We start from the raw sequence: 27,437 nt of genomic DNA, 5'->3' as shown, positions 1-27,437 counted from the left end.
ACTGCATCGTCGGAGAGGGGAGAGCGGGCAGTAGAGGGCGACAACGTCCTCTGCTGCCCGCAGATAAATGGAGAAGGAAGTGACGCGCCACCATCAGCGTCAGCCTGAAGAAGCCGGCAGCCGTCGGCGAAACTGTAGCGTCAATAACAGGTAAACAAAACTGTTTCTGTGTTTAAAAAAGAACGAAAGCATGGACATGGGTTCCTGTCTTTTACCTGCTGAAATACAATTTTTCACAGATAAATAATGAAATAATGAAAATGAGCAGATCTCATTATCTGGTTTTCTGTTTTGAAATTTCAGCTCAAGTTTGTATGAAAATACTGTGTTGACTGTGCTGAACTAAAATAACCATTAATAGCTTTTTTAGTGAAAAGAGAGACTTGATAGAGGAACAGTAATACCTATTGGGAATGAGTGTTAATGTGACTTTGACTTTACATACAGGTATTTAACTGACTCTATGTTAATATGGTAACAGGAGGTCATGTTTTCAAATGTAGATCATTCATTTTATGTAAAAGATATCACTTGTTGTTTTATTCTCCCCTCTAGTTAGTTTTCACCATGCTGTAACCATAGCAGCCCAGTCGAGACAAAGAAAACACTGGTTCTAGAGTACAGTATGTCTTTTTCCCTAAAATATTAACAGTTTCTGTGGTGCTCTACTCAATGTTTCAAATCTTACATTGTATTTGTAATTTACAGCAAATGGAGGGGGACCTGAACCCAACATCTAAAAGTAATAAACACCTCCTTTTTCCAGTTTAGTAGAGAACTTCCATCACGTTGTTATTGTTTTTGCCAAACATCACATGCTTCAGTATATTGCGGACACATTTCTCTCTCTCTCACACACACACACACACACACACTGGCTACCACACTCAATGCACAAATAAACACTAATGGTTTTATCTGTCAGTGAGGTTTCCTCTAAAACACACACACCTGATTTATTAGGAGTTTTCTGAACTATTCATCTCTACATGCTGACTGCTCAAAGAGCTAAATATGTTTTCAGAAATTCACTTCAAACGATGTGAAATGTCCCATAAAAATGTCCAGTTTAAAATTTATATCTAGCAATTTTTTATTAAAATTTTTATTTATACATATATATTTATTTATTTATTTATTTTTGCCGTTTTAAGATGTCAGAATGTGGGTTTAGTTTCTTTAAAAATAAAAACAAAACGGGAGTGCAGTTCGTAGAGTCACGTGGTTACGTTGCCTCAGTCACGTGACCCGACGGAGCGGAACTGAGTTTGCGCAAACGGCAGAGCTCGAGCTGGACTTGGTAGACTTCGGTAAACCCGATCAGCGAGCTCCTAGTCACCCTGATGTTCACTCAGTAGTTGTCCCTGATGTCTTAGTTCGGTTTTACTTCCACACATGGCTGCGACGGGACGCCAGGAATCCTGTGGTAAGGTTGAATTTAAAAAGATGTAACCGTTACATTTGTTTTTAATCGACACTTCTGCTTGTTTTCCTCAAAACGAAGTGTTTGTGTTTACTGATAGGCTTGGGCTCTGCGACAGGATTTAAACCACCTTTTAGTAACACGTTGGTGTCTAAAACCCAGCAGGTAACTTTAAAGGCAGTAGTTCTGTCCTGCTCGTTGTTCAAACCAACATCAACAGGTTTAGTCTGGCTCTGATAGAGAGCTTGTGGACAAAGGTGTCTACAATAGCAACACCTTAGATCCAGAAAGGATGTAGGTTAGTTTTCCTTTAATAGCGGAACAGAATAAAAGCGAAGTGATTTTAGTTCATGTCAAGAAAGAAACCCTTTATGCTGCAAACACTCGGCGGCTTTAGCTTGTAAAGCTAGACTCGTATGAGCTGTTTGATATTTTTGAAAAACAACCCAGGGCTTTGACAGCGATGAGTGTTTTCCGCGTGTGTGTTTGGGAGCTTTAGCTTCGGAAAAACAGTAATTACTGATGTTACAGTTGTGTTTGCAGCCTTCCCCTGTTGTGACGTCACATCTTTCAGGGTTTCAGGGATTTAGTTACAGGATTGGTTAGTGAAACATCCGAAACAATCCGTATTTACAGTCTATGGAAACCACACATGAGAAACCTCGTAGTTACCCTGTCCATGATCTCTAAACAAATAGGGCTATGTGTATGCTAAATGTGTTTTATGTAGAGTTTCATCATTAAAATAGTTGCTTTGAAGCAGTAAATTGTGGTTATTAAGTTGGTTTATTCTGCTGTTTTCAGTCACTATTGACCTTCAGTGTTTTTATTTAACTCTAATCATCGTACTTCTGTTTGATTGCAGAAGATTTGGAGGTGGATATATCACAATGTTGGTCAACTGAGTAAACTGTCCTGTTGTAGCTGATTCTTCTGGTCATTTTCTCTCACCAGACACCTTAAACACTTGCTAGAAACAGTGAATGTATCACCTACAAACACCTGAAAACTCACAACGCTGTTTTCAGCACATCAGGTTTTTAGCTGTTTTTATGTAGGTGGAAACTAACCTGAGTGGCGTTTTGCTGCAGATGGCCAGATTAGCTCGGTTCTAAGCCCTGATATGCAGCTGTTGACAGACGTCTAGTCGGGAATGATTGACAGGAGGTAGCATCAGTGTATCTTCCAACGCTCCGCTGACAACGGTGAAACAGAAGAGCTAGACATTTTCATAGATTCACTCGTCAAATCTGGTGTTATGATCAAATTCCTGCAGCCGCTTTTGTGCGATGGCTGTCTGCCATGACGGTCAACACACTCTTCTGATTAAAGATACAAAAAGACCTCATGTCTCATGCCTGCAGGAAGTGGGTTCTTTCACCGCTGGATGCATCAAGCTGAGTTTCTTAAACATTTAAGCGAGCCGGCGCAAGGGTCTCGTCAGCATGGACACAGGAAGTGATCCTTTTCTGTTGGGAAACGTGTGGTTTTCATAAACCAACTGTACAACACACAGTCTGAGAGGAAAAGAAAGTTTTCCCAAAACTGAGTAAATAACCAATAAACTCCATCTAACTCTTAGTTTGCAACACAGATCAGAAAAAGCGATTTGTTCTTTAGGGTCTTGTTGTTTGTTGACATTTGTGTGACAACAGAATGAATCTGCTCCTCTTTTAACTACCTACAGACTAGATCAACTTGATCATTAATCTGCCACAGAACAATGTGCAGAACTTTCATCTTGTTGACTTTTTTTTGCTGACTAACATTGAGCTTCAGCAGTTTGTTTCCTCCTGTTTCACTTCTCGGTCGAGGACTGCTAACCTCGTGGATTTGTCTGCTGACTTGTTGCTTCTAAGCAAAGATTCCTCTCCAGCATGGCCACATGCTGGCTACTCTCATTCGCTGGTGACCTTAAGTAATTCCCTGTAAATGTCACATGCTACACATTCTGAGTTTGTACTAGCAAATCCCTGAAAACATCAGACTGATTGACCTCATTCATTATTTGCCTAAAGCAGCCTGATCTACTGAACCGAAGCCACGTGACACATATTATAAATAATGAGCACATTTTGAGGTGAAGGATTTCCTCTCTAGCCATAGCTCGAGATTTAATCAGGATGGAAACGACAAATTTCTATGAAGACTTTCTGATTTTTAGCCTTTATTGTTCCTGTTGTTTTAGGGTTAACTTTTCGTGATTTAATCAGGTTTCAGCTGGTTCAGCTCTGAACTATTCAAGGAATCCCTAACACTCCTGCTTCTTGATTTTGCTCTGATATCAGCAGACCCGTGACACAATCTTTTTTCTTCTTCTTCAGCAAGAAACCTATTTCCCCAAACAGCTTTCACCTGGAACTCAGCTTTGAGTTGTCAGAGATTTGGAGGTAGTGATGCACCGATATGAAAAATTTGGACTGATACTGATAATCAATATTAGGATTACTGTTATGGCCGATAACAGATATTTGCTGATACTGATATACTGACACGAATACTTCTAAAATCAGCAGATTTTGTATAGAATGAAAATGATTAAAGCTGAATTTACATTATTATGTACACACCACACACACATTTACGCTTCTGAGATGATTTCATTCACTGTTCACACGACTAAACTAGGGATGCACCGATACCGATACTGGTACGATGCCAATACCAGTATCGGTAAAAGTTAACCGATACCAGGAACCGATACCAATGCAGTTGCTTGAAAATGGCTTCACTAACTTGTCATTTCAGTTCACCTAATATTTTAGTTTTGTGATGATTTCCATTCATATATTTTACTTTTTATCTACCTCACAGTATTTTCCTGTGCAGAGAAGAAAATAAAATCTGTATTCCAAATCATTGCCTTTTTTGTATGGTAGAAGTATCGGTATTGGCAATCGGTATCGGCGAGTGCTCAGATCCAAGTATCGGTATCGTATCGGCTAGGGAAAAAGTGGTATCGTTGCATCTCTAGACTAAACAATTACACATCACTCCTCTCACCCTCTGAAACAGGCAAATAAATGGAGATAAGATGGGAACAATATTGGTTGTTAATATCGGCCCGGTTTTATTTATCAAACCGATACCGATATGTTAAAAAGTGACTAACATCGGCCATTACCGAAATTGATGCCGATGTACTGTCCATTCCTACTTGGAGGCTAAAAGAATTACCCCTCTTGTATTTTATGTCTTGGTTACAGAAAGGTGAAGACCTGATTGTTGACAGGCAGGTACGCACCTGCTGCTGTGGGCACGGTGGCTCGTCTAGAAACGGATTTATTCCAAAAATCGATTCATTTCAGGCCAAAGCCGATGACACGGTCAGGAGCGAGTCGTGCATCTGCTTCAGTGCTCTCCAGGATGCAGACTATGATCCCTTTTGCAAGTGATCAAGTTGTGTTTGTTGACCTGGCTGGGAGTTATCTGTAACATTCACAATAGATATATAATCTCCACGCAGTCGAAGGCCTCAGTGGAACCTCAAACAGACCGCCATCTTTTCTCTTCCTCTTTCTGCTCAGCTGTGTGGCTTAGCATGACTCAGTCATTTTCTAGCTCTGGATAGTGTTATCTTAGGATTTCAGACCCTTTTTAGCTTTATATACAGTCCTAAACCATAACTACGGTATTGATGAATTTTAATTACATTTAAAAATAACCGGCCCTGTTAAATGTAACTATTAACTGTAATCGTTTGAGATCCATGGATTTTTGGCTGAGGTAACATAAAACACCCATGACTAAAGTAGTTTTTCATCCTTTCCTCAGGAGGACAGGCTGTCCTACACTCCTCAGTGACTCGCTACGGCTCCACGGACAGCAGCGGTGAACACGACCATCACGTCAACTGCAGCAACCACAACAGCCCCAGCTCACCCACAGCAACAGCAACAGGCCACTGGGTCAGGACGGATCAGGAGGAGGAGGCCATTCGCAGAAAACTCAAGTACTTCTTCATGAGTCCATGTGACAAATATCACGCCAAGGGCCGAATACCTTACAAGCTGGTTCTTCAGCTGCTCAAGATCATCCTTGTTACTGCTCAGGTACATAAGAATAGTGATTATTATTGATCAGGGTCTGTGAGTCACTATTAAACTGCTTAGTAAACAAATACAGTAGAAAATATGTAACATTAAGCATTCATTTACTAAATGTTTCCTAGTTGTATGACTGTTCTCACAGAAGGATCAGTGGAAATGACTGAAGCTGTTTTGAAGTTTCCAGTTTATTTGATATCACACAAAGACTGAAAAGTGACAGAAACAGAGGATTTCATAGCATCAAATGTGTCTGAATTTGTCTCATGTGAACACAAGTTTACAGTGATTACTGAGATTTAGTGGTGCACCGATATGAAATTTTTTGGGCCGATACCGATATTAACTCATTAACTTCCATTGACGAGAAAAATCGTCATTTTAAATCCAACCGTTCACTGCCAATGACCACTAAATTTGTCATTTGCATTTTTTTACTGTGTGGGTGTCGAAACCAGCCCCCCCCCCCCCCCCCCGCACCGTGAGAACAAACGTCCCAGCTCTAAAGCCGATCTTCATCCGCGTGTGTCACATGTCACGTGACCAGGAAGCAGAAATCCATGTGTTAGGAGATCGTTTTGGACTGTTGCTGTAAATAAAAGTGAGGCGCAAACCGGAAAATCTTCTGCCGATCACAATTCGATAACGGATTATGAAGGAACGGATAACGCTCGAAACGCGCAAATTCTCTGATGTAAGAGGTGAGTCTCCATTTTGTTTTGGTTGTTTTGGCGTCAACATCATCCTAGCACGAAAAAGTTTTGTGAGTCTTAATAAAACAGTAAAAATGGTGAAAACCGCTGGCAGCAAAGGGCTTTACCGATCAGGAAACGACTGGAAGTGAATGAGTAAATATCATCGTTATGGCCGATAACCAATATTTGCCGATACCGGCATACTGACATTAATGCTTCTAAAATCAGCAGATATCGAATAGAATAAAAATGATTAAAGCTGAATTTACACTAGTATGTACACACACCACACACATTTACACTTCTGAGATGATTACGATCACTTTCACATGACTAAACTAATACACACCACCCCCCTCACCCTCTGAAGCAGACAAACAAATGGAAACAAGATGTAAAAAATATTGGTTGTTAATATCGGCCCAGTTTTATTTATCGGACCGATACTGATATGTTAAAAAATGACTAACATCGGCCATACCGATATTGATGCCGATATATTGTGCATCCCTACTGAGATTCTTCTACAGTTGATAGCAGGATGCACCAAAGTGAAAATTCTTGACCAGAACCAAAAACGAGGAACCTGAGCCCTAGAGGTACGAACGTGCTGTTTCTGGTGCAACTTAATAAACAACCATATAATTTAATTTAAATAACTGTAATGAAAGACTCACTTTGGTGTAAAGCTCTTCTGCCCTGTTTTCCATACCGAGGCTGTTCAATAATTCATCTGCAATCAGTGACGTATTAATTATTTATGACTAACACACCCAGAGCAGCTCTTGCTGGGTAGGTTCGCGGCCGAGTGTGAAGCGGCTGGGATGAGGATCAGCACCTCCAAATCTGAGATCACAGTTCTCGACCGGAAAAGGGTGGCTTGCCAACTCCGGGTCGGGAGAGACGTCCCACCTCAGGTGGAGGAGTTTAAGTACCTCGGGGTCTTGTTCACGAGTGAGGGTAGGAGGGATCGGGAGATGGACAGGCGGATTGGTTTGGCGTCTGCAGTGATGCGGAGCCAGAAAGCCAGGCTCTCGATTTACCGGTCGATCTACGTCCCAATCCTCACCTATGGTCATGAGCTTTGGGTAATGACCGAAAGAACGAGATCGCGGATACAAGCGGCCGAAATGAGTTTCCTCCGTAGGGTGGCCGGGCTCAGCCTTAGAGATAGGGTGAGGAGCTCGGACATTCGGGAGGGACTCAGAGTAGAACGGCTGCTCCTCCGGATCAAAAGGAGCCAGTTGAGGTGGTTTTGGCATCTGGTCAGGATGCCTCCTGGACGCCTCCCTGAGGAGGTGTTTCGGGCATGTCCTGCCGGCAGAAGGCCCCCGGGTCGACCCAGGACACGTTGAGAGGTTACATCTCCAATCTGGTCCGGGAACGCCTTGGGGTCCTGCCGGAGGAGCTGGTGGAGGTGGCCGGGGAGAGGACGGTCTGGAGCTCCCTAGTTGGGATGCTGCCCCCGCGACCCGGACCCGGATAAGCGGAGGAAGACGACGACGACACCCAGAGCAGCCCTAATATACAGCTAGCTGTAATGGTGGCAGTCACATATTTGACGCCCCCAGGCTGTGGTGTGCATTTTAGAGAAGATGTTCTACGACAACAACCATTACAGAAACATCTGTTTTCAGCCTGACGGGTCACACTAAACAGCTGAGTTCATCCATCCATTTTCAGCCGCTTATCCATGGTCGTGTTGCATGGGCAGTAGCCTGAGGAGAGACGCCAGACTTCCCTCTCCCCAGCCGCTTGGGCCAGCTCAGCTCCTCCGGGGAAATTCTAAGGCATTACCTGGCCAGCCGAGAGACATAGTCTCTCCAGCGTGTCCTGGGTCTTCCCTTGGGTCTCCTCCTGGTCGGACGTGCCCGGAAAACCTCACCAGGGAGGCATCCAGGGAGAATCCTGACCAGATGCCCGAGCCAACTCAACTGGCTTCCCTCGGTGTGGAGGAGCAGCAGGTTTACTTCAAGCCCCTCCCTGAAGACCGAGCTTCTCACCCTATCTCCAAGGGAGAGCCCGTCCACCTGGCGGAGAAAATTCATTTTGGCCTCTTGCATCTGCAATCTCATTCTTTCTGTCACTACCCAAAGCTTGTTACCATAGATGAGGGTAGGATCGTAGATCGACCGATAAATCGAGAGCTTCACATTCGGCTCAGCTCTCTCCTCACCATGACTGACCGGTACAACTCCCGCAGTAGTGTAGAAGTAGCACCAATCTGCCTATCGATCTCACCCTCCATCTTTCTCTCACTAGTGAACAAGACCCCAAGATACTTGCATTCCTCCACTTGAGGCAAGATCTCCCCCCTGACCCAGAGAAGGAATTCTACCCTTTGCCGATAAGACCATTGTCTTGGATTTTGAGGAGCTGATTCTCATCCGAGCTGCTTCACACTTGGCTGCAAACCGCTCCAGCGAAAGTCAGCGGTCACGCACCGATGAAGCCAACAGGACTACATCATCTGCAAAAAGCAGAGATCCGATCCTAAGGCCACCAAAACTGATCCCCTCAACTAGGGATGCACAGATACCGATACTGGTATCGCTAAAAGTTAACCGATATCAGGAACTGATACCAATGCAGTTGCTTGAAAGTGGCTTCACTGTAACTTGTCATTTCTGTGCACCTAATATTTTAGTTTTGTGATCATTTCTATTCATATAATTTACTTTTCATCTACCTCAGTATTTTCCTGTTGAAAACAGAGAAGAAAATAAAACCTGTATTCCAATTCATAGCATTTTTTTTGTGTAGTAGAAGTATCGGTAATCTGTATCGGCGAGTACTCTGATCCAAGAATCGGTATCGTATCGGTTTGGAAAAAAGGGGTATCGTTGCATTCCTACCCTCAAAACCTTGGTTGCACCTAGAAAACCTTTTAAGTTATGAACAGAATCGGTGACAAAGGGCAGCCTTGGCGGAGTCCAACTTTCACCTCAAACAAGCTTGGCTTACTGCCGGCAATGCGAACCTAGCTCTGACACAGGTCATACAGGGACCTAACAGCCCGTATCAGAGGGCCTGGTACCCTATACTCCTAAAGTATACCCCAACAGTGTCCCCCCCTAGGGACGTGGTTGAATGCCTTCTCCAAATCCAACAAACACATGTAGATTGGTTGGGCGAACTTCCACCTTCGCTCCAGGATCCCCCTAAGGGTATAAATCTGGTCTAGTGTTCCACAACCAGGTCGAAAACCACATTGCTCCTCCTGAATCCGAGGTTCGACAATCCGTCAGACCCTCCTCTTCAAAACTCCTGATTAGACCTTGCCAGGGAGGCTCAGTAGTTTAACCCCCTTGCAATTTGAACTCATCCTGTGCCCCCCCTTTTTAAATAAGGGAGCCACTAGTGTGGCGAGTTTAGTTAAAAATGACCTTTTTTATTGCCATAACTTTGTGTGTGTGTGTGTGTGTGTGTGTGTGTGTGTGTGTGTGTGTGTGTGTGTGTGTGTGTGTGTGTGTGTGTGTGTGTTTCAGTTAGAGATAAACACAGGAGTAAAATGTGACCTGATTTCACCTCCGTGTCTATTAGCTGACCTTTCCAACTCCCTGTTGTGTTGCACGTGTGACAGTATGAGACAGTAAACACTGTTTGGTTCGTCTGAGGTTTTCCTTTTAGCTCCTCCTCAGCCTGTAAACATTTTTCATTGATGGTTTTTGTTGCACCTCTGCCGCTGTGCTGTAGTTGGTGCTGTTCGGCCTCAGTAACCAGGTGGTGGTGACATTCAAGGAAGAAAACACGATGACGTTCAAGCGCCTGTTTCTGAAAGACTATGACGAACCCTCAGGCGCCTCCTTTGCTGTCTACACTCAGCAGGACGTTTACGACCACATCTACTACGCTGTGGAGAAGGTAAGCTCTAAAGAGACCAAAGTGCTCCCTCAATACACCAGACCACCATAAGATAATGACCGCCTGCCTAACATTAGTTTTATTACCAAAACAAACCTTTGATTTCAGCTTATCTCTGAATGTCTATCTGAGTAGTGGCTTGTGTTTCCATATAAAACTCAGATGGAAACAAAAACAAAGTAAAACTCTCTTTTAAAACTCAAATGTTAAAACCAAAGACTTTGTGAACAGTGGTAGGTTCACTCATGATTTTAAGACCCCTAAAGAGCATCAAGTCCACACATGCTCTTTAACACCACGAGGTCTTGAGAAGATGAAGAGTTTAAATGGAGCCTAAACTTCAGAAGAAGCCAGTGTAGAGATAGGAAGGAGTAATATGAAAGGGTCTTAGTGGGTCTTTATTTGAGCAGGAATAAGTTGTTGGGCTTAGTGATGCTTAAGCACGTGTTATAGTTTCCAATTGTTGTCAAGGCCGAGGTCATACGCAGATTAAAAATGTTTAATATGGTTTGGAGCGCTTGACTGAAGTCGGGTTATCTCAGGTTACATATGTTTTGATTTGAGAGTCGTGACCAAAGAGTAACAAACACTGATGAGAGTAAATGAGGCATTTAAGGAACAACAATGTTGTAAAAAGATTGTATCTCAGTCCCTAAATGTTACAGTGCTGAAGCTTATGTGTTGAACAGTAAATAAAGAAAAGAACTATGAGTGCAAAACGATAACCAAAAACTAATTTCCTGGTCAAAATGTGAATTTGGATGGTGTCTTTTTGGAGTAAGTTTCTGTAAGTCCTTAAAGGGGTATTCCACCTCAAAGTGAAATGTTGTCTATCACCACATTCTCCAGAGCTAGATTAGTGGCACAAAAGCATTTTGTTACCAGCGCAGTAATTCTCCTGGTCTGCCTTTGCCTAGCATAAACAATAGAAGTGAATGGGAACTAGAAGCATTTTCTTTGCAGATGACTCAATAATGATACCAATTATTCTCGTTCAGCTCAATAATCATGTGGACTGCAAATGAAAAGTAAGAAGTAACACTAATGATTTGCAGGAGCCGGTTTAGACTTGAGACTTTATTACGACAAAGCAACGCTGCATAGATATAATTCAGCGGTCGACCCCTTTAAGGGGAGCAACCTTAGGCCTGGATGGTTGGAATACGTGTTTGTGTTTCTAACAGCTAGCAAGTCAGCCGTATAGCTCATTTGTAACAAGCTGCTGATCCTTTTACTCGAGTGACTTTTTGTTTACTTCTCTTAAAGGGGCCATATCACGCAAAATCCTCTTGTTGGAGCTTCTTAGCATATGATATGTTTTTGGCTACATTCATGCATTTTCTTGTTTCAGCTGCAAATTCTGAATTTATTATGAAAATCCTGAAAGGTTGTACGTAATACCGTCCTCCTTCCGACTCCAGACCCTACTCCTTCCCTGAATCTAGTCTGGGTTCTGAAACCCGTCTTCTCTCCTGGTCAGCAAAGGATATATAGTGTTAGTAGTAGTGATATTTATTTAACATGGACACAGCGATTACATTGGATGAACCAGATGCATTGTTTAGTGTGTTAGCACACGTGCTAATTTGCAACACTTGTCCATGGAACCTTTCTAAAAAGTAGAGTACATTTAAATAAAATACAAAGAGATCAACAATAAATCAAACAGAAAACAGATTAAAATTGCAAACAATTTTCAATTAAAAAGAATAAAAAGAATAAAACAAGGCAATTTGAGCAGCAATGTAAGACTTTAAAACTATTCATGTAGACATTGTTGTTTTGACTTTAACCATTTTTTGAGTTCTTTGTTAAAAACGTTACTGTCCGTTTCTAGTTTTAGGTCAGCAGGTAGACAGTTCCAAAGTTTGGCCCCCTTTATAGAAAGAGCAGACTGACCAAAAGAAGTCTTGCATCGCGGGACGAGACAATCGCCGCAGGTGGAGGCTCGAGTGATTGTTCTATGAGAGCTCTGACGTCTGACGGCCACAGTAGAGAACAGTTTAGACAAGTTATCATTTAGACAATTGAAAAAGAATCTTAGAGTGCTAAAATTAATAAACTTTTCAAAAGTGAGAAGATTATGTTTCCTTAAAATGCGACAATGATGCCATTTCAATGGTTTCTGGTCCATAATTTTTATTGCTTGCTTGTCTATTAAGACTATAGGTTTTAGAGTGGTGGATGAAGCCTGTGACCATGATGTAATGCAATCTGATAAGTGGGTGACGAGAGCCATGTAAAAGACTTGGTAGTCTAGTGGTTAGTGCACTGGGCTAGTTTAGCACAGGTTCACATCCCGGTCACGGCAGTAACCTTTTTTCTTTTTTAGCTAAACTTGCCAGGATGGTGTTTTCAATCCTTCATTGGTAAACTCTTTAAAATCCATCCATCCATCCATCCATCCATCCATCCATCCATCCATCCACCCATCCATCCATCCATCCATCCATCCATCCATCCATCCATCCATCCATCCATCCATCGTCTGAATCCACGTAGGGTCGCGGGGGGGGGGCTGGTGCCTATCTCCAGCGGTCAATGGGCAATCAGGCGGGGTACACCCTGGACAGAGAGCCAGTCCATCGCCGACTCTTTAAAATATAAGGACTAATATGTTTTTTTTTTTTTCACTTTTGTTTATTCAGCCAGTGTGAGTCCATGTGAGGTGAGAGGAGTAGATCAACTAAAATGCTGCTTGGAAATGTCCAAAGTCAAGGTCCTGTAGAGACACAAAATATTTAGCAGAAAATAATCAATAAAACTAAAATTTAAAAACATGAAATCTGCTTTAGCTGGCAGTAAATAAATTACTGCCGACTTCACCGGGAGTCAAACCCACATCTGCGCATGGCAAACTGAGTTGACAGGCAGATGCTTTAACCACGTAACCGATTCATCTAAGATGCCGAAGAAGGCTCTTTTTGTTGGAGCAGGCATGGGCGGAGTTTCACTGAAACAAAGCGTTTTATTTCCAGGTATAAATTCATGCTGATGAAAATAACTCTTACTTAACCCTTTGATGCAAAGTGGTCACTACAGCGGACAGCTACTCAAAATTGTTATTTATCTGTTTTTGCTATTAAGCACAGCTGTTGAAGACTTTATTGCATTTAAGCTCCTCCATTTGTACTTCAGTAAGCCAAGCCACCATATTTCATGCTCAGAATGCACGCTGTCCACTGAGATGGACATGTAATAAATTATTTGTAAATTAGAAAATTTTACAAAAAATATTTGTTGAAATTTGTTTCATTCACACCTAAAGACGAATGAAAAAAATTGTTTAAAAAAAGTCATGGTTGAAGATTTCATAATTCATGCATCAAAGCGTTAAGATAAACGAGATCTCTATAGTTCCAACGGAAATGTTTTATCATATGCTGTGCCTATTGTTGCGCTCTAAGGTTTTAAATAGCATGATCTGGAACCTTTTAATTAAACTTGATTTTTTTTTTCTGTCACTCTGATTTTTTCCTCCTCAGTATTTAATCTTGCCAGAGACCACGGTGGGGCGTTACGCGTACGTCTATGGTGTTGGTGTGAACGGCAGCGCGCTCTCCCTCTGCCAGCAGTACTACAAGAAGGGCCGGATCGACCCGGCAAACGACACGTTCACCATAGACCCGTACATCGTCACAGGTACAGGAACTGCCTTCCTCAGCTGTGTGTGGTGTGTGTGACGGGTTAAGGAGATAACAGCTCACATTTAACAACATGCTCTTCTTATACGTGTTCTATTTATGATAAACAGCTGTTTATAAGAATCACAGTCATTGATTACAGTTTACTCAGTGTTTCCCTTACATTGCGCTGTTTCCCGAAGGGACGTCGTTTCAGACGAGTATCCGGTACGGATAAAGCATTTTTGACGAGTACGAGCATGAAACGAGTAAAACTCGTAAATATCTGTAATCGTCTGAAGGAAAATCCTCATTGGGTAACTGACTGTCTTCACGCTCTGTGATTGGCCAGTCACATAGAGCGCCCGCCCCTCCCTACACACAAAACTCTGCAGCCTGGAGCTCAGTCCGTCCCAGGCATACACACACACACACACACAGTAACATATCTCTCTGTGCTTGCTTCACAGTTGCTCACGTGTCTTCAGAACTCCCTAGGTTTTCTTCAGCTCACCTCTTTTTCGGTTGAATATTTAAAGTTACTTTTTTCGTAACGTACGTGCATTTGACAAGACAGAGCTGAAAACGGCTCGTGCATGCGTCGGTCACTGCCTCCGCTCCGGTCGGGTTTTTATTTTTTATAATTATTTTAACTCTCTCTCCCTCTCTCTCACACACCTTAATCAACATTGTTTTGTTTAACTGTGTGTGGGGAAAATGCCGACAATGTTAGGAAAAAATCTGTTTAATCAAATAAAAACAAAGAAGTTGCGTCTGATTCTAGTTTCATATTTCCTAGTTCCTACTGCATGAGTTCAGATGCATTAATGCATGCACTTAAATATTAATGTTCTGATTTTACTGAAAAACTTGTTCTGTAACAGTTCCTTTACTATTGTGATCAAAAATATTGAATCTCAGTTCTGAGGCTGCTCTGTAAATAGTTTTCTAATAAACACACATAGCAACTTCTGATCAATCCATATCAATTTCAGATTTAAACTAATGTATTGATGTAAACCACGCCCACTCTTTTCCAAATAATAAACAAGAGATGCATTCATCTGTGTATCTCCTTTGACATTAGTGATGTTTTCATCACCAGAACAACGAAGCAAAGAAACAGATTCCTGAGTTTATGTTAGTAATTTTATTTATTAGGTGCATCTGACCTGTTCTATTTTTCTCTGAAATGAGATCAAATCAGTGCTTCTATGGGTTTTCTCCTCTCTGCACTAGAAACATGTACTTTATTATAATGTTCACTGTAATGCATCTTGATGTTCTTAACACATAAATTAAATCAAAGATATTGGTCAATAATGCCAAATATGTAAATTTGTGTTTCAGTCATTTTTATACTGACTTAAAAATACTTCATTAAGTCTACTAAGCAGGGGTGTAGAAGGTGTTTAACAGGGCCAGCCCAGCAATGGTCTTGGACCAAAATAAAGGGGGGCAGAAGGAGATGTTTTTCCAGACGCCAAGAAAAATTAAATGCCGCCCCCCCCTCCACCCGCAAAGTGTGTCACTGAGAGTTTAAAACAAAAATTATTCTTGTGCAAATATTGGTGTACTCACCTTTAATACTAGTTATTAAAATGCAGCAGTTGCTGGATTGGTGCTGTTCAGAGTGGAGGGCATCAAATAAAACAATATTAACATAAAAGTGAGACGTGTCATAATTTCACCCCCCACACACACACACACACACACATACACACACACACACACACACCACAGCTGGAAAAGTTCCCAGGGGAAACACTGTTACTGATGACCACATTTAGTTCTCTTCACAATCTTTAACTGATATGTTAATTTTCTAGTTTTAGGGTTCAGTGTTTTGTAATCCCACTGATCATGTTTGTGTTTGTTTTGTCTGTCTTAACGCCGTAAAGCACATTGAGTTGCGTTCATGTAGGAAGTGTGTTATATAAATAAAGCTGTCTTGTTTTGTGCCACTTTAATGCACCTCTTATTAACCTTTGACCTTTTTCTATGGAAGCGTTCATTCTCAAGAATGTTTGCTGAACGACTAGGAGTGTAAAATGCAGCACGCTGTATTATGATCATGTTTTCAGTCTGCAGTGACGTGGATTTTACCCTCCGCTGCAATTCGTCAACACGCCAGGATTGTAATGTTCATGTCGGATCTGCTTCTGTCTCAGGTTTAGAGTCAAACAGTTTGGTTTTGGCTCCTTTTCGCCACATCGGGAAAACCCTGATTGATAGGAAATGTGAAAGTATTATGGCCTGCCCATTTAGCCAAATAAATACAGTTAATACTTAAAAATGCTGCAATAAGTGTACCTGTTTCCAAAGAGTAGACAGAGAACATGAATACAAAGAAGGATCTCTTTACTAAAGAACGGTTTGATCATTCTCCTGTGCTCTAATTCCTCAGATCTAAAATATAACAGGTAGCAAAACATTTTAGAATATTTAAATAGAGGCTCTAAATGCTCAATGGTGTTAAAAAATACATTTCACAAACACTTTTGTTAATTTAATAGTTTTTTTGTGTTAATTCCAGTTAGAGATTGTTTCATGAGCTTCTGACTTCCTCAAATTTCATTTGAGTCATAGTCAGAAGTGGCGCCGCGTCGGTGACAAAAACACAAGCTGTTACTTGAAATCACGTCGAGGACGAGTGTTTTACAGATCTGACACCTTGTCGTGCTCTCATGAGAAGGAGAATGATCTAAATGTCTGTCGGTGTTGAATCAGCAGGACTTTTTATAGTTAATTCTTGTGTTTTCAGACTGCGTCGGCGTGAACCCTCTGATTGTCCCCGAGCTCACCAACAGCTATAAGAACTTCACACTCAAGTTCCACAAGTAAGGCATCATTTTTCACATGATTTCTCCTCTGTTAGCAAGGTTATCACTGAGGGCCTGTATCTGATGGTGGAGATCAACAAGTCACTTATCTGTGCTACACACGCACACCCACACAACACTCTATAAACAGCAAGTCACTTCAAATCAACATTTTTTTTCCTGATAAACTATATAAATGAGTGTCCGATCGTGCTGTAGACAAGTGTAGTCAATAATTCGGCACTTTAGTGCATCTTAGTTAAAATTTAAATATTCCGCCTAAAACTGTCAGTCAGTGCGTTTACATGCAGCCAGTAACCCTCTTAAAACCCGAATATTCACAATAACCCGGTTCCGCAGGTCCATGTAAACACCGCCAGAAACCCGGATATGCTCATAACCGGGTTTTTAAAAACCCGGTTACTACGCCTGGGGTAACCCTTTTCTAACCCGAATGTTTGGTCGTGTAAACGCATACCGGGATATCCCCATCAAAGCGTGTGTTCTGCACATGCTCTGTTCGCAAGGAATCTTGGTCTTTTGAGTAGTGAGACGTCTTGTATGCGCCAGAACACCGGAAGTAAACAAGTTGGGAGCAACATGGCGAGTCGTGGCACAGCACCACACTTTGGAGTGACGAGGAAACTAAAGCGCAAACAAACGCGGTTGCTATCTCTTCCCAACTGGGAAACATGTTGTTGTTTTCAAGGATACCGGAACAAGAAGAACCGGAAATGACGCATATTGCGTCTGGACGTAGTCCATACGTCCTGACGCTACCCCAACGTCCGCATTTAAATCGGGTTATGCAAGTTAGGGGTAACTCTTTCTATTTATGCTTGTAAACGGGTTATTCTGATCAACTCAGAAACCCGAATCCCGACCTTAACCCGATCATAACCCGGATATTGGCTGCATGTAAACGTAGTCAGTGATGCACCGTTGTCAGGTAAAAACTCTGCACTGCGTTTGACTTTAAATCTGCCATCGCTATTGGCTAAGAGGTACACTATGATGTTAGACGGTACGTTATGATGTCACAATGTTGTGAGTGTGTGTATTTGTTAGAGGCTCCGTCCTCTCGGTCTGCTAGGCAACAGCATTTGTTGCATTTTTCAAACAGGAAGTGGGAGTTGAGTAAGAATCTGGTAGGGGGTGACTTGCTCTTTAAGCAACAACCCTGACTCATCTGGCGCTGGCTAGAAAGAAGCATCTTTTAGTTCAGGCTTGTGTGTTTCTGGAATTTTCTCTCTCTCTCTCGTGATCACATAGAAATATGTGCTTTGTCTTTCCACTGTGTGATCAATAAAGTGTATTCTACATTTCAGGTTGATTAATGTGACCATACAGTTCCAGCTGAAAGCGATCAACATTCAGACGATCATAAACAATGAGATCCCTGACTGCTACACTTTCCACATAACAGTAAGTTCAAGACAAACAGGCTCAAAGCTTTTCTTTCTTGCGTAAGTTTGGAAAGGCGCGTCTGTCGTCAGCCTGGAGTTTAATTAGTCAGACTGATGTGGTTCACATCCGCGTAACACTCAAGCTCTGGCTGAAAACGTACCACCTAATCTCCTAAAACAGCAGATTCCTTTCATCATAGTTCATTATTGGTGGAAAAGTGACAAAAGTTTCAGATCGACCAGCTTTCTGAAAAATATACGTTATGGAGCTCTTTCGTTTTCTGTTGTCTTGCATGCTTTTATTTTGTGTGTTTGCTGCCTCCAGTGAAGTAACATTTATGATTTCAGGTTTACGGTAAAATTACAGATCAGCAGGTTTCAGGCTCTTCCTTTTAACAGCCCATAAGGTTGATGCTGTTAAGTTTTAGCAGTTGGTTCTTATTTTAAGGGCTCACTGAAGAGCTCTCAGAGCCTCGGGGTATTTTCAGATTCAGCCAGCACAGCTGCTGGGACTTACTTCAGTGACCTTCTGGCCAGATAATTAACTGTAGGGTAAACTCACCCAAACTCAAGCTGGTAATAAACTGATCAATGATTTTTTTCCCCCTCAACAAAATGAAGTACGGGTATTTGTGAGTTCAGTATCCTGGCAGCCTGATGGATGATGGCCCTGTCTCCTCCCAGAGCGCAGGAGCAGAAGCAGTTGGAGGGATGAGTGGAGTCACCCACACTGCTTGTTCGTTTTAGGGTCAGGTGGGTTTAATACATGTCTTGCAGAGGGGGAGGAGGGGCACCGTTGATCTTCTCAGCTGCCATACCACACAGTGATGCAGCTGGTCAGGATGTTTTCAGTGGTCCCGCGTCAATGATGAGGATCGGTGCTCTGGCTCTTCTGAGTCTGTGGAGAAGGTGGAGGCACTGCTGAGCTTTTCTGACTAGTGATGTTGTGTTGCTGCTCCATGAAAGACCTTCAGTGATAGGTGCACCCAGGAGTTTGGTGTTGCTCACTCCCTCTTCAGTAACAGATTGATTTACAAAATTAAGCCCCAGCATCACCTGAATGACACTGTTGCTCACCTCTTATATATCAGCTGATCTCTTCTGGGCTCGCCACACCAATGGTCTAGTAAAACAGGCCAAGCAGAAGCTACACTTCCTGTTCTGCTGCTGCTCTTCACATGCTAATGTCTACGTATGTTTGGCTCAGGCAGGATGTGTGTTCACACCAGGTCTCAACATCTCCTGGATGTTTCACTGACTGGCTTTCCCCCCAAAAGACTGCCGCTGCAGGTGGTCATAGTCGGGTCAAGGTTCAGCAACATCATGTGCTCAGAAAGCTGAAAATACTGAACGGCCGAGGGTTCCTGTCAATACGTTCCCTGATAGCAGGAACATATTTACGATGCTGGAATTCATCTGAGTCACGTTGTGAAAGAGTGAGCATGATGGGTCATTTTTACTCGTGGATCGACGACCATCACGGAGTCCAGACCTTAAAACCATTGCACAGCATCCTTTGGATGTGTTGGAGAATTCTTTAGACGGGGCAGCTGTAGCTCAGAAAAACTATAGACCCTTTTACTGTTTGTAAACAATATGACGTCAGCGAGAATGAGCGTGCAGCTTGGCAACAGAGAATGGCGTTGTTTCAGGCTTTATCAAGCTACGCTGCGGGGTTATCACCGGCAAATCTTGAATGTTGTATTATTAAACTCACTTTAACGAACGGCAACAGACTCCCGGATCCCTGTGGCATTACGGAATGGGTGGAAGATGTAGGTGCGTGGCCAGATATCCAGTGGCCCGATATATATACGTTTTTAGTGGAGAGGCCCAGTAAGTACACACGTGAGACGCTACGGGCATACAAATCGTTAGATGCATACAACTATGTTGTCTGTGGCCACGTACAGAAAGTAAAATATCACGACATAGACTGAGTTTTACGTCTTGAAGGCAGAAGTCCTTCCTAGCCAAAGACAAGGACACAAGACAGCTACGTACGAGGCTTGGGTCGTAGTAAACAAACCAGAGAACTACGTCTTCACAGCCAACTGTACCTGCATGGCAGGGTGAGTATAGCATAGGTTTCTTTTTTTAGCGTGCTCAGAGTACAATCGTGTTAATTTTAGAGAAATACAGTTTATACTAATATGAAGTGGGAAAATACAGATGAATTAGAATGAAATGTTAATTTGAAGCATGAAATAAAGCGTATATATTTATATGTAATCTTAGTACATAATTACCTTACCTGATATAAAATGGGCGCTACAAACTCGAGCATTTCGGATCGTGTTTTCCGTCCAGTTTTCATCAACCCTTTTGATGGCCTGCAGCCACAGACGCCTCCGATTTTGTTGAAATGGATGTGCTCCCTTCGGAATTCTGTAAAGTTTCAGTCCACTGCTTGAAGAGAAGCGATTCTGGCATCCGTACACGCAACAACCCGACATTTTTATGTGCTCAGAACTTCAAAACAAAGGGTTTAAAACGCTGTTTTAGTATCGAGTGTGAATGAGGAAGCCTTCACTCTCGTTGCCAGGCTGCGCGCGCAACTTTTGATAACGTAGGTAGTAAAAGGGTCTATAGTCATCGGTTCATCACAGCTCCCCCCGCCACATTTCCAAATGTGGCTAGCTGACCTCGTGCTAGCCACGTGACTTTCAGTGTGAATAAATCATAAACTATATGATTTACATTTTTTTCTCTAGATTGTTCTGGACAACAAGGCTCACAGTGGCAAGGTGAAGATCTGGTTAGAGAACGAGGCAACGATAAAGGAGTGTAGAGACCCGAGTGTCTCTGGACATGGTGAGACTTTTCATTCGTGACTGAATCAAAGACACAAACATAGTTTGGATTGTGAAATTTTATTTTTATTTCATACAACTTGTTTCATATAATTAAGTCATTGGAACAAGTAAGTCCTTCCTTCTTCAATCCTCGGGTTAAGTTTACAAACACACAAAACATGAGCTCGGTTAATGGCCTGTATATCTATAGCACCTTCTTAGGGTTCTACAACCCCCCCCCCCCCCAAAGGCGCTTCACAACACAACCCGTCATTCACCCATTCACACGCTGGTGATGATGAGCTACGATGTAGCCACAGCTGCCCTGGGGCGCACTGACAGAGGCGAGGCTGCCAAACGCTGGCGCCACCGGTCCCTCCGACCACCACCTGCAGGCAATGTGAGTTAAGTGTCTTGCCCAAGGACACAACAGCATTCTCAGAGCCGGGATCAAACCTACAAACTTCCGATTAATCGACAAACCGCTCTACCTCCTGAGCTACTGCTGTCTCGCGTTTATGTTTAAATGAATTATACTTCCATCCATCCATCCATTTTCGTCTGCTTATCTGGATTCAGGTCACAGGGGCAGACTTCCGTCTCTCCAGCCACTTGGGCCAGCTCCTCCAGGGGAATCCCAAGGCACAGTCCGGTGAAACGTAGTCCCTCCAGTATGTTCTGGGTCTTCCCATGGGTCTCCTCCCAGTTGGACGCGCCCAAAAAACCTCACCAGCCCAGGAGGCATTCTAATCAGATGCCCTCGCCACCTTAACTGGCTCCTCTAAATGTGGAGGGGGCAGCGGGTCTACCCCGAGCCCCTCCCGGATAGGGTTGGGCATCGTTTGAATTCCGATTCCAAATCCTTGTTTTGATTCCGGTTCCTATCTATTCCCGATTCTGATTCTTTCAAGTGGCAGGATCCAAAAGCATTAGGTGTTTCAAGTGAGCCAGCTAACCACAGGTCTAAATGAAATACCGTAAATCCTCTAATACAGGCCGGGTCTCCAATTTTGGCCGGTGTCGGCGGAGGTGAATAATGGTCGGTCTCTTATTGTGGCCGGGTGGAATGTGGTAGCAAGCAAGTACGGGGGCGATCGTTCATCTCAGTTCATTTCCTTTGTTGTTTTCTGTCTTTTATTTGCGCCTGATGCGTTTTGCTGTGGAGCGGGGCGCATCACCTTGTCCTCCGGTGACGCACCGATCACTGATGCGGCCGCCAAGCAGGGAGCACTCCGCTGTTTTTACGGTCGGTAGATCTTTTAGAACTGCAGTTCAAAGGTAACTCATGAGGTGAATATATATGAACCCAGGTAGCAGTTTTTCTTTAGGATTGAGAGGAGATGCAGGAAGATAATAAACAGGCAGGACAGAAAAATAGTCAAATAAAAACAAGTTAGTTTTTGTACCTGGTGGTTGCAACAAACAGACACCATTGAAGGTAATCAGAAGTGAGGAACAGAAAATGAAATCATTATTTTAATGTTTAGAGCAGCAGGAACTCTGAGAGGCTGCAGGCGCATCAGTGAGTTTGCGGCCGCTGCGCAGGGGGAGGGGGGAGAGGGCTGAAGCAGGGGGAGGGGGGAGAGGGCTGAAGCAGGAACTACCGTTGTTAAAAGAAATGTGTTTAACTTTGAAAATGTGGGCGCAATTTTAATTGTCAAAAACTCCAGAGAACCATTAGTTCATTTTGCTCAAATAGAAATAGAGGCCTGCCTCTAATACTGGCCCTCCTTCCAATAAAGGCCTGGAGCTTGATGAGCTTGCGCCAAATACAGGCCCGGGCCTGTATTAGAGGATTTACGGTAATCACGACTTCAACATGAATTCTAATTCTATGAACAGCAACATCACCTTCAATTAGACAAAAACGTGTTTTCAAGAAGAAAGAAAAAGACTTGCAGCACAACCAGCGTGTTAAAGTATGGGAACTGAAGGAGCCTCTAAAGTCTTCAACATAACCAGAAGCGTCCAGCTGGTTTCACCTAAAACTCTCAGATGATCATGTCCAGGATGACTGAGTCTACACCTCCATGCTGCAGCAGCGTTCAGTCAGAAGGGAAACTGAAACGTAAATGTAGCTGCTGTCAGTTACAATCTAACAGATTAAACAATTAAACTCTCAACAGACTAAATAGTTTAAAAAAAAAAGAGCAATAAAAAATCTCACAACTTTGCATGTTGTGAGATTTATTAATATATTTATTTGTTTATTATCCCTATCGGCTCCTCGTGGCCAGAACCCGGTGCGGTCCACCACAGAGAAAGGCTGATCTAGCATAATTATGTTACAGGGTGTTGCTCGGCTCGATGCTGCTCTCAGGGTCTCTGCGGGCTGCAGAGTAGGAGCAACACACAGCTGGCGTGATCAGCTTTGAAAGGTGTTGATCAAGATCACGTTTTTTTCACTGAGATCGGCTGCAGATTCCGACTTCCAGTCAGCGTACGGGGAAATCTGAGCTAGGAATCGAAATAAAAAGCTTTAAACAATTCCGGGAAAAACTGACACTTAGTTCCTGTTCCAATCGATGCTCGATGCCCAACCCTCCTTCTCTTGGATGACCGAGCTTCTCATCCTATCTCTAAGGGAGAGTCCAGACACCCTGTGGAAAAAACTCATTCCGGCCGCTTGTATCCGCAATCTCATTTTTTTGGTCGCTACTCAGAGCTCGTGACCATAGGTGAGGGCTGGAACGTAGATCGACCGGTAAATCAGCTCTCTTCACCACGACAGACCGGTACAACGCCCATCGATCTCACGCTCCATCGTTCCCTCACTCATGAACACTTAAACTCCTACACTTGAGGCAGAACCGCATCCCGGACCCGGAGAAGGCATTCTACCCTTCTCGGACATATTGGATCAACTATTTGAAGAAGAGACGTTCCGCGCCGCTGACGCCTCCTGTGTGGATTAGGAGAGAGAACCCTAAACCATCAGTCTCCACCACCGTGCCTGCTGCTGATGTGTGTTTGGTTGAAGCTGGCATGAAGCTGTGCATTATGGGTAAACTCTACTGCGGTCTCATCTGTCCAAAGGACATTGTTCCAGAAGTCTTCTGGTTCGTTCAAATCAAATTTCACAAACCTATTATTTATTTAACAGATGCTTTTATCCAAAGCTACTCACAGTTACTGATACAGCAGGAGTACCTGGAGGTAACTCGCATCCATGAGGAGATCACTAACTACCGTGCTCATATGCAGCCTTAAAATTGGTGACATCAGCTAAAGAAATATTAAATATTTTTTGCTGGTATTCTGTAAACGCCAGTAGCCAAAGTAGAGTTAAAGAGCACTCGCATCTCTTGTGTTTCGCCCTCTGAACCCTAGCTGAGAGCTACACACGTGTAGCGTTCGACGTGACTGTGGCTCTGCTGTGCTTCCTGTCTCTGCTGCTGTGTGGACGCTCCATTCTGAGAGGCATCCTGCTGCAACAGGTAGGAAAGGTTTAGTGTAGTTGTAGGAAAACGCATCAAGAGCTGAGTTACAGCTTCACTAAAAGTGGCCTGAAATCAACAAGCCCAGAGGTTGTGTGCGTTTATGCGCCGACGTTTTCTCACTGTTAGTCTCGTTTGGCTGGTTTAGGAGTTTGTGCAGTACTTCAGGGAAACTCTGGATCGTAAAGTGTGCTGGGAAGACCGGTTTGAGTTTATTAACGGCTGGTTCATTCTCCTCATCATCAGTGACATCTTTACCATCACAGGCAGCATCATCAAGATCGGCATCGAGTCAAAGGTCCAGTATCGTCTCTGCTTTGGACCGCTGCAGTGTTTATACAAGGTTATAGAAGAGCTGTCGCGTTGCAGGTGTGTTTATAGTTTGGTTGTTTTCTCCCTGCAGACGATGTCGTCCTATGACGTCTGTGGTATCCTTTTAGGGACCTCCACTCTCCTGGTGTGGGTGGGAGTCATCCGCTACCTCACCTTCTTCCAGAAGTACAATGTAAGTCCCAGTAGCGTTGACTCTGGCACTTGAAGCTAAAGAGTCGGAGAATAATTTGGATCATGTTGACGCAGTTCCTGCTCTCTCTCCGGGCGTTGTCTCTGTGTCATTCGTGCTGCAGATTCTCATCATCACACTTCGGGCAGCGTTCCCCAACGTGATTCGCTTCTCCTGCTGCGTGGCCGTCATCTATCTGGGCTACTGCTTCTGCGGCTGGATCGTCCTTGGACCGTACCACGTGAAGGTGAGAAAAACCATAAGCCTGCGTATGTTCTTTAGCCGGTGCGTCTCGGATCATTCCCAGTTCATTAAAGGGGTTTTGGAAGAGTCCTGACCTGTTGTAGGTAGCACCCCGAGTTTGAGGAACCTCTCTTGTTTTCCGACTCTTTCCAGTTCCGCTCTCTGTCCTCGGTTTCGGAGTGCCTGTTCTCGCTCATCAACGGGGACGACATGTACGTGACGTTCTCCGAGATGCAGGAGAGTAGTCCTGTGGTGTGGCTCTTCAGCCAGCTCTATCTCTACACCTTCATCTCCCTCTTCATCTACATGGTGCTGTCTCTATTCATCGCTCTCATCACAGGAGCTTATGAGAGCATCAAGGTGGGGAAAATCACCATCGTCAGACGGCACTGGCAAAACAATATGACCTAATTCAGAGGCCGTGAGGAGAATTTAGCCAGAAAAACTTGCTGTGTCAGCATATCGCTCCTTCTAGGGAGGGATGAATGTTGTAGGGTGCAATGAAGCAAAATAAAATGAATATATTGACATGACACAGGCTCGCTCTCACCGGTTTCCACAGAATCAAACCCACGAACCCATCCACATCACAGATCTACACGCCTTCATAGCAGATTGTACAGATGCACCAAACTCAGGGAAGTTCAGAGGTCTGGAGACGTCTCCCTGCACCATTTTCTGCTGCTGCGACAGGTGAGTACGTAGAAATCAGAACTCAAAACATGAATAACGAGGATTATATAGGCTGGATGGTTACCTTTTTAATCTGAGCGTGATCCCAAAGGTGCAGACTGAGCAGTATAAAGACTTTACAGAAAGAGAAGCACCTGAAATGTCACATCTCCAGCTGTTTCTGCTGCCGCTGAGGGGAGAAATGGGACATCTGTTTATGTTTTAAATGGCAGACACAAACCTGAAAACACCTGAGGAAATTTAGATGGATAGGAAATGCTAATTATTCCCTATAGAGGGAGCATCTAACGCAGGGGTGTCAAACATGCGGCCCGCGAGCCGAATCCGGCCCGCAAGCGGGTTAAGTCCGGCCCGCGAGATGGTTGTGTAAACTTTATTTTCATACTTTACAATGTAGAGTGAAAATAAACATATCTTTGTGAGCAAGTTTCCTCTGTAATGAGTATAAATAAAACAAAGCTGCGCTCAAGGCTCACACAAGAACGTGAATCACATTCTGAAGTTGGCCGCCACTCAGGATGTGACTCCTGATATTGATGTTCTGGTGAAAGCTAAAAGATGTAAAGTAAAATGAGTCAAATATACTTTAAAGAGCAAGTCACCCCCTACCAGAGTCTAACTCCACTCCCACTTCCTGTTTGAAAAATGCAACAAATGCTGTTGCCAGGCAGACCGAGAGGGCGGAGCCGCTAACAAATACACACACACTCAGGCTCACGACAGCATTGTGACATCATAATGTACCAGTTTACATCATAGCATACCTCTTAGCCAATAGCGGTGGCAGATTTAAATTAAAATACAGTGCAGAGTTTTTACCTGACAACGGCACAACACGGCCAGTTTTAGGCAGAATATTTAAATTTTAACTAAGATGCACTGAAGTGCCAAATTATTGACGACACGTGTCTGCAGCACGTTTGTTTAGTTTATCAGCAAAAAAAAAGTTTATTTGGGGGTGACTTGCTCTTTAAGTGCTGCATGAAACTGATCTAGCCATGTGATCTGTAAGCTCTTTGAATCACTAAGGAATGTTTATTTTATTTGTTGATTTATTTTTATTTTTTCAAATTTTCAAGTACACTTCAGGTGTTGTACTTGTACTATTTAGGATACACTGTCCTCAGGCTCCAGCCTTGTTTTATATTGATTGTAATAAAACAAAGAAAGAAATCTGAAGTTATTTTTAATTTACCGGTCCGGCCCACTTGGGACTAGATTTCCCTCAATGTGGCCCCTGAGCTAAAATGAGTTTAACACCCCTGGTCTAACGCGTTCAATACCAGCCCTGAACAGACGGCGTTAGTAGCAGCAGCATGGAGAACACATACCTTACCTTTACATCAGATATGTCTCTCATCAGACCTCATAAGAATGTTCTTCTCCTCCCCCAGAACAACGACCTATGAAGACGTTCTGCTGGTGAACTGATGCTGACCTCAGAGTCCTCACACTCCTCCCCCGGCTGTGCCCTGCTGACCAGAGCTGCACACTCCAGCTGATCAGAATCCGTGCGTTCTGCGTCTGGATGAAGCCTCGGCTGTGACGGGCGGAGTCCCCATCAACCGGGCCAGGAGCTCCGGTCTTCGTTTTCCTGAGAGAAGAAAGTTTTCCTCTTTGAAAAGGAGCCTCAAGAAAAACATTTGTGCTAGTTCTTATTTGTTTTTAGAACAAAATACAGTTTTTATTTTTATTTTTTGTGTTTATTGGTGCACAATTCTGAATAAGCTGCCTGTCCTGTTAGGAAGAGACCAAGTGTGTATGTCTGAAGACTGGACTGCACTGTGCCTTTTATGTTATTTTGTCTTTCCTTTTGCAGCATTTCAAATGAACATATTTTAATAACATTTTTACGTATTTCAATCTTTTAAAATGACTTTCGGTTAAA

The 27,437-nt window shown here is 43.3% G+C and overlaps 1 protein-coding gene across 1 annotated transcript; it reads left to right on the top strand.

Annotated features, from left to right (window-relative positions):
• The first annotated feature begins 1,267 nt into the window (after positions 1-1,267).
• On the top strand, positions 1,268-27,437 carry mcoln1a (mucolipin TRP cation channel 1a). Its single transcript, XM_070553635.1, has 14 exons — positions 1,268-1,426; positions 5,198-5,475; positions 9,861-10,028; positions 13,514-13,670; positions 16,416-16,491; positions 17,802-17,898; positions 20,594-20,693; positions 24,005-24,111; positions 24,260-24,409; positions 24,515-24,616; positions 24,738-24,860; positions 25,010-25,216; positions 25,419-25,549; positions 26,944-27,437. The coding sequence occupies exons 1-14, from the start codon at positions 1,396-1,398 to the stop codon at positions 26,978-26,980; spliced, it is 1,764 nt and encodes a 587-aa protein (XP_070409736.1). The 5' UTR covers positions 1,268-1,395; the 3' UTR covers positions 26,981-27,437.

The sequence above is a fragment of the Nothobranchius furzeri genome, chromosome 7 (genome assembly GCF_043380555.1).
Source record: "Nothobranchius furzeri strain GRZ-AD chromosome 7, NfurGRZ-RIMD1, whole genome shotgun sequence".
Classification (NCBI taxonomy): domain Eukaryota; kingdom Metazoa; phylum Chordata; class Actinopteri; order Cyprinodontiformes; family Nothobranchiidae; genus Nothobranchius; species Nothobranchius furzeri.
This window is presented reverse-complemented; position numbering and strand designations above follow the sequence as displayed.